At 30.3% G+C, this 8,302-nt stretch overlaps 1 protein-coding gene across 2 annotated transcripts in view; it reads right to left on the reverse strand.

The window, feature by feature from the left end:
- Positions 1-6,592: 6,592 nt before the first annotated feature.
- LOC106473172 overlaps positions 6,593-8,302 on the reverse strand; it is a 42,890-nt gene continuing 41,180 nt past the window's right edge. The window contains exons 15-16 of one of the 2 annotated variants that reach the window (XM_022402656.1): positions 7,996-8,077; positions 6,593-6,972 (exon numbers count right to left, since the gene is read on the reverse strand). In XM_022402656.1, the coding sequence (XP_022258364.1) occupies positions 6,940-6,972; positions 7,996-8,077 (115 nt within the window). In that variant the 3' untranslated portion in view covers positions 6,593-6,939. Of the gene's footprint in view, positions 6,973-7,995; positions 8,081-8,302 lie in introns of both variants that reach the window. The other variant, XM_013933857.2, reaches the window with a different exon arrangement.

Raw genomic sequence — 8,302 nt, forward strand, 5'->3', positions numbered from 1 at the left:
AGTGTGTATACTTGCTTCATACAAAAGCTGGTCACTTTTATACAAGAGCTAGATCCAAAACATTTTTTCTTTTTCAAAGTTTTTTTAAGCCTCCTAAACCTAATATTACTTAGTTTAAACAGTAAAATCAGATTTACACAGAGTGAGTAGCACTATCCATATGACTATTTATGGGCACAATGCAGTAGGTCCATCCATCAAAGGGTGCTCTCAGCTCAAGAACTTCTTAGGCATCAAGAGCAGTTAATTCATAAAAGTCTCAAACATAACACATGAACAACAAAGGACCATTTGATCCTTAAGGAAAAAGTCTTCCATTATTTTTCAGGAATTCATTAATTTCCTTCTCAAATTCCATAAGACAACTGTCTAACTATTGCCAATGGCAACTCATTCCATAAGCTAATTATCCTGTTGGAAAAATTAAATTGTTTTTACTGACCCCACAAACCTGCCTTTTCCAAATTTTAAACTTATGTCATCTCATCCTGTTATCTTCAAGATACAGCTTAAAGGAATCAGATGCCTTTATTCTATTAATCTGCCAGATGGTTTTATTGTTTGTTTGTTGGAAGTTAAGCACAAAGCTACACAAAGGGCTATCTGTGCTCTGCCCACCACGGGTATCGAAACCCGGTTTCTAGCTTTGTAAGTCCGCAGACATACCGCTGTGCCACTGGTGGGCCAATGGTTTTATAAGCTTCAATAAGATCAGCCAGATATACTACCTTGTATTTAGTATAATTATGTCATTTTCCTGTGTTTGCCCAACTTACCAATCAATACAAATCATTCTGTAGTAACTTAAAATCCTCAATACAACTAGAAATATCTTTGAAATGCAAACATACTGCACTTTTTCTTACTTGGCATTTTCAAAATTTGTTTTTTATAAAGCCGTTAAGCTGATTTCGTTCTAGCTGCTTTTATTCCTTTGTCATTTTGTGGAGATAACACCTGTTCTGCCCATGTTGTGCAAGAATGTTGACAGCAATTGTCCTATGGCATACCATATGTTTGAATGAGAAACATCAGTCATGTGGGTAGCACTTGTCACTATGGGTAGATTCAACATTTTCCATTAAATAAGAAACATTATATTTAAACAGTCATGTACTGCATCCTCAGTGAACTGGTTATTAGGAATACACCAGTCTTATGAACTCAAAAATCCTGTGAAAGGTGACTGTCTAGTATGCATAAAAAAGTATATACATATCATATATATAGTGTTCTGTCTTTAATTAATAAGATTGTTTTTATTGTGTGACATATATCATGTCCAGTCCATTTATTTCTTTACTCAATCTTAGTTAGTTTTAGCTAAATTCAGTATCACTCCATAATAGAACTTGTCAATCCTACCTTTATATAGCAGACCTATCTAGTACTCTTTGAGAAAATAAGTTTCACCCAAAAATAACCAATATGTAAGAGTTTAATGGTATGAGCAAACATCACTAATTATTCCCTAACCAATATCATCAATAAAAATAAGAAAAGGTAAAGTCGAGCACTGACCCTAGTAACAAATGTCCATTACGACTGAACTCTTTTAAAAAATAGCATTTTGCTTTCTCTCAAACAATCATTTTACAAATTGATCAACTAGTATTCCTCAACATGATTTCCTTAACTAATTTCTCTGTGGAATCTTATCAAAAGAACTCTGAAACTCTTTAAAAGTATGAAATCTACACCCTTTCCATCGTCCAAATAACACCTCCCCCCAGAAAAGTCAAGAGATTAGTAAAAGATTTCTCTTTAGTGAATCCATTTTATAATCAATATTTCATAAAACACTTTTGCAAAGACTTATCAAGCAGTTCTCATCATTTAACAAATCAACACTTCTACCATTAGTAACCAATTGAAATATCTCATGTAACTGTGATTACTATGGTAAAAGAAGTTGTCAATTAATATTTTCTATATATGTACACCCCAATGATTAGTGTATCTGGACTGTAAATCCTAGAGTTCATGATTCCCATCCAATTGCTGTAAAGATGCACTCTACACATGTTTGTCACCTGCGGTGTACTATAACAATGATGGCAAGATCCTTTTATTCAGTCAGACAAGAGTGGCCTAAGATTTGTCAATGGGTGCTGTTGATTAGCTGCCTTCTTTTTAATCCATCATTTAAAAATTAGACATCTACGTACAGATAAGCCCTTTTGTAGTTTTGCATAAAATCTTTGATAAAAACAATTCACCCCATATTTACTAATACAAGTAAGTTAGTATCAAAGATAAAAAAAAATTGTATGATGATTAAACATGACACTAAAATTACACAATTCAAGAAGATTCTTTCGTCATCATCACACCATTTTACATATTAGAGAAGAAAACCAAAAACAGTTAAACATTTTCTGTGAGTGAATAGCAGGATGCTATTTCATAGAGAAAAGTGGTGTAAAAAAGTTAATGTTTTCATTGTTCATGATTACATCACTTTCATATACTTTTTGTAGACCCAGTACAAATACTTTTCTAGTGTGTGTGTGTCCACGTACAATGCTTCAGTTGTTACTTAATTATAAACTTTTCAGTATTATGCATTTGATTTGTTATATATGTATATATGACAGAGTCAATGTTGACATACAGATCACTAAAAAAGTGGTATTGTTAAGTTTTCACACTAATTATTTTTTAAGTTCAAACCAGAAAATAATTGTCAGTCTATATATGACCAGGTTTGAAGCAATTTGATAAGATATACATTTTATAGTCAGTTCTTATGATTCAGTGAAATAAATACCAGGTTGTTGTTTTATTGACAAAATTTCACAAGTTTCATTTTCTCATAGTGTTTTAAATAGATCTATTAACACAAAATAATTGTTCATGACTAGATTTCATGGCTTCATCAGTATAAGGCATTACATACCATAATATTGGATATATCATAAGTGACTGATGTAGTGTTTCCACCAAGATTTTGTGTGTGTTGCATTGCAACAGACTTTATGGGCTCTATACTGAGCAAGAAACCTTGTTAGCAGTGGTGCGCAGTTGAGATGCTATCATGTTTCTTCTTTATTTGAAACCCACAGTATAGGGCCAGTAAAGAAAGACTTGTAAACAATTATTATCAGTCTTATTGTTATTTAATGTTATAAAAATGAAGTTTTCTTTTCTCTATTCCAATTTGGTAATAAATAGTTTATTTGCATAATTAAAACAGAAATTTATAATATAATAATACAGCAAAATCTAAAACTTATAACAGAAAAAAAGCTATTACTTTCCAAACTATTCACTAATGTTAAAACTTAGTGATACAGTGTAAAGTCTGACTTGATGAAAAGTCTGGTTAAAAAAAAAATTAATGGTAAACATGCAGTAATAAGAAATGGGAAGAGCTTCACTACAAAACATTGAAGTTTTTGTTGACTTCAACCTTTGAATGTAATGTTATTACAGTTATTCATGCATATTAATACCTTCTGACCATTCCCATTTATTTAAAAACTAACACCAATAACCACTTGTTATTCATATGTAATTTATCACATAGTGTTTAGTATATTGACTTAAAGAATTGTTTAGTAGTAAATAATGAAGTTTCAATGCCAAAAAATGCATTACAATAAGAGTACTAATAACTTTTTTTGGTTGATTCTCAGTTGACAGGTTTTTCTATTAAAAGTGGAATAATAACACTTCAACTATGTCTCTTTAGTAGTTATCATTAACTGAAGCCTTTTTCTTGTCAGAACATTTGACTCTTAATAATAAATCTTAATTTAAACAATATTTAATATAAAATATGTAAGACATAATTTATATTCAACATATTTTTAAAATCTTGTTAAATATATACATATCTTTTCAGGAAAATATTTGTTCATATGTCAAAATAAGACCGTATTAACATAATTCAATCTACTATTTCACACAAACCTTGTACTGTTCCTGTTCAAAAAACACTGGCTACTCTTTTACTTGTCTTTTTAAAGCTTATCACATACATGTGTACACAGATTCACCAATTTCTTGATAATATGGCCGAAACTTCATTAAAACATTACATTTTGCTTAATGGAATAATTGTAAAGGATTAATGAGATTGACACAAAGTTCATGCAATATTTTTTCTAAGTTCTTACAACTTTATCAGTCACAAGTGAAATGCCCTCTTCCTGTCATTAACTTTTTCTAACATAAAATGCTACTCACATAATTTTAAAGAAGATTAGCAAGTAATATCCTTAAATAACAGGTGTTTAGGTGATGTATTTACCATTTGGAGGAGTGACAATTCTGTATTAGACCATTTCAATCGCAAACAAATCCCATTATGTTAATTCTAAGAACTTATGGGTGAAATTAAAGAAGAATGTATAACAAAATATCAACCACACTGTAGCTGCTCATTAGGGAAGATAAAGCTCTTACAAAACTCTAATTAACCCCGATTTAGTGATACAGAGGTAGTTTAGGGTTAGCCATAATTTTGTATATTTTGTGAGTGATGCCAAAAATAACAACAATATTTTGTAAATGTTACCAGAATTTAGCTTGAACTAGAAAAACTTTTTTTTTTTTTAAATATTAGTTGCTTAGTGGGGCAAAATTTCAGATATTTGACCTTGTCTGCCTATACTTTGATTTTGTATAAATGCTCACAAGAAAAGAACCCAGAGTTTATGCATGGCTCTTGTATTGTTCAATAAAATTGGGATGTTAGCAATCAATTCAAAAATTGTATAATATTTATAATTACTGTGAAAATTAGTTTTTTGTTTTTAAATATAGAACTTATATTAGGAAAAAAAGTACATAAATCAAATAATACACTAAAAATTGCTATGTAGTATATATACAAAACATCCAGGTTGTAGACTAGCATTTCAAGTGTTTATATTACAAAATGTATAAAAAAAATTATATATATATATGTCTATTAGTACTGCATTAAAATAGGTACATATACAAGATTACCAAACTTTAATATTTAAAAACATTACAGGAATTATGTAAAGCTGACCATTGTTCTTAAAAACCAAATGCACAAAATATCCAATTTATGAAAGGTATTATATTATGAAAGATAAAAGAAAAAGGAAAAAAAAAAGAGTATTACAACATTCAAAATTACCTAAAAGCTTCACACAACTTTACAAGGAAACTTCCTCTTTTTATTCTTTGTTCCCAATTCAAATATCACATCCTTTTATCCTATAAATTTATTGGGGAGATGTTCAAAGAAATCCACGGTAATAGAACAATACCACACACTCTCACCCCTCTAACTTGCTCATTCTCACTAGAAGAGCAAGATGATATTCGTCAAGTTTAATGGAAATATACTATTTAGGGAAATGAAAAGAAAGACAATTATACTTGAAATTACCAATGAGGATTGTCATTTAATGAAACCAAAGACAAAGGAAGATGCATGAAAAAAACAGCATAAATCTACAAGCTGATGAGAAAAAAAAAAGGGAGAAGGGGTGGGGGGTGGGGAGATGCTTGGAAACATGGGTTACAGTACATAATAAAAACACCCAAAGAAATAAATCATTAGGTTATGAATAATTAACTCTTCCCAGAAAGTTGGACAGAAAGCAATGCAAGTAGATATGGAAGATAATACATTTGTGTTGTTCTATTGCAGAATACCAAAACATATCCACAATATTGGTTTATTAAAAAAAAGTGAAAGGTCTGTTCTTCACGCATAAAACAATAACAGAACGTATATAACTTCTATTACTAGAAATAAATGACTTTATAACACCAAATTGTTGTTTTTCTTTAAATGGATATTCAACATTTCACTTACAGCTTCTTCAGGAGCAAGCATTCCACTAAAACCCAAAGTAATTGTGTACATAATTTTTGTATCTTGAACGAATAAAAAGTTATATTTAGTAATTAAATGTGTGTGGTACATGTTTAAAATACTTATAAAAGTTTATTTATTGCAAAATATATATCCACAATATCGGTTCATTAAAAACATGTTAAAGGCCTATTCTTGACACATAAAACTATAACAGAATGTATATGACTTATATTACTGTAAGAACTTGTTTGTATTCAACTTTCTAGGAAGAATTAGTTTATTATTCATAACCTTACGAAGAAACTGTAAAGTAAAATGTTGAGTGTCCAATTGCAAAAAACAACAACAATTTGGTGGAGTTATCTAGTACTAAAATGTCTTCTATAGACCGATATGCACTACAGAAATTACATAATGATGGATATGACTTGTTGATAAAATTAAGAGACTGAGTATAAAGACTAATGATAAGGAGGCCTTCATCTAATAGCAAAGCATATCATGTGTGGGTTTATAACAGTTGAGAATTAAGGTAAAATATAAGATGGAAGGTGAAACACCATACTACAAATGAACGACTGTCATAAACTTCAAAATCACTGGTTTAAGTACAGAAAGATTTTGTTAGCACCAGGTTAGAGTGAGATCAAACACATTCGATTAGTGGCCTTCCAGATCAGTTTATTCTTTTTTTAACAACACTTATTTATAATCACTGGTGAGTGATTTGGGTTGAGTTTCAGATACGGGATACTTCTTTATACCATAAAATTTAACAGTATCGACCCTCAAGTTGATTTTGGAACCTCAATTAGATATTGTTTTAAAAATTTCTGTTTAAAGTGATCTCAGTTTTCAAGTATGACCTAAAGATTCAAATTCAACCATGTTCTTAAAACTTTGTTTACATGCAAACAAATGATTGCCATCTAAGCATGTAAAAACAATCAGTAACTATGTAAATAAAAAGCAGATCAGATACAGTTTTATAAGTATTTTAAACGTACCACACATTTAATTACCAGTAAAACTTTTTTATTCTTCCAAGATACACATATTATGTACAAAATTACTTAAAATTTCTGACCATATCAGAAGTAACTGTCTTTGAACTTTCAATGACATATTAAATGCCATTACTGATGAGACTTGGGTGTTTGTTGTAAAACCTGTGGAAGAAAATTTTCATGTTTAATTTCAGAGAAATATAATTAGTTATGACAGAATAATATAATTTGTGCAGGTATTGACAGATCTACATTAAACTTATGCCAATGATATCATATATTATAAAGTGAATTTGGTCAACAATAGCAATATCTCACTTCATATGAGAAAGGTACTGCTAAAACATTGAATTTAGAACAAGTACACTAGCATAAAAAAACCATGTTCCAACTGTGGGGTTCAAAGGGCTCCTCATTAAAATAAATAAATTTAAAAAAATTAAAAGAGACCCCAATGTACCAATCACGTTCCTCCATTATCCCCAATTACTTCAATAGCTACTTCAAAGGGTATTCATACCCAACAATAAGCCCTACTAGGACACCTGCATGTGCACCATGTTCAATACTGCTAGCTTGTGGAGTGTGAAAATAGTTTCACAAATGATGCCCCTGAGAACAGAAGGGGGCAAATAACACAACATGTAATGCTAGATTCAAGTTTAGGAACCCTGAAAACAAATTCCTAGTACTTCACATACCTGGGTGATTTTTTCTGGGGACATTTACATATGTAATAATGTATTATTACATATATGTTATGAAATTAAAAATTTACTAATAAATGTACATACAGTGTCAAATTTTTGTGGAGATTATTCATTTGATGAAACTGTAGCGATGTTATGAAAGAAAACATACTTGCTACCCGAATTATTGAATCATCAGCAGTAGTTTCTTCAATGAGAAACAGATGTTATGTCATTAGTAGCATTTTATGTTACTGTAACAATGTTATGAAAGAAAACATACTCGCTGTGTGAACTACTGAATCATCAGCAGTAGTTTCTTCAGTGAGAAACAGATGTTATGTCATTAGCAGCTTTTGATGAAATTACAATTTTCCACAATTTTTGACTTGTTAAGAAGTGTTAGAAAAACCTGGATGAGGTTAATGTTGTAGCTCCAATAAGAACAGTTCCAAAATTTTCAAATTCTGATTGGATTATTAAACATAAGACATACCTTTAGCACATATTGGTTAAGAATGGCCTCTCGACTTTGTTGTGATGTAGTTGAAGTGCTATATTCTGAGTGTGTTCCATTACTGCTGAAGTAGAAAGTTGAAATAAAATTATCATCCCTCATCTCTTTTTTTTTTTCTAAGCTCAGAAAATTTTCTTAAAAGATAAACAATCTATGCTTACAACATTACTAGAATATATAAAAGGTGGGTTAAAGCTAAAAACAAATTAAGTATTTCTGAACAGAGCCTTACCAACACACACTATCAACTCCACCTTTTCATAGCTGCTTTATCAAAAATAGGCAT

The sequence above is a fragment of the Limulus polyphemus genome, unplaced genomic scaffold (assembly GCF_000517525.1).
Source record: "Limulus polyphemus unplaced genomic scaffold, Limulus_polyphemus-2.1.2 Scaffold127, whole genome shotgun sequence".
Classification (NCBI taxonomy): domain Eukaryota; kingdom Metazoa; phylum Arthropoda; class Merostomata; order Xiphosura; family Limulidae; genus Limulus; species Limulus polyphemus.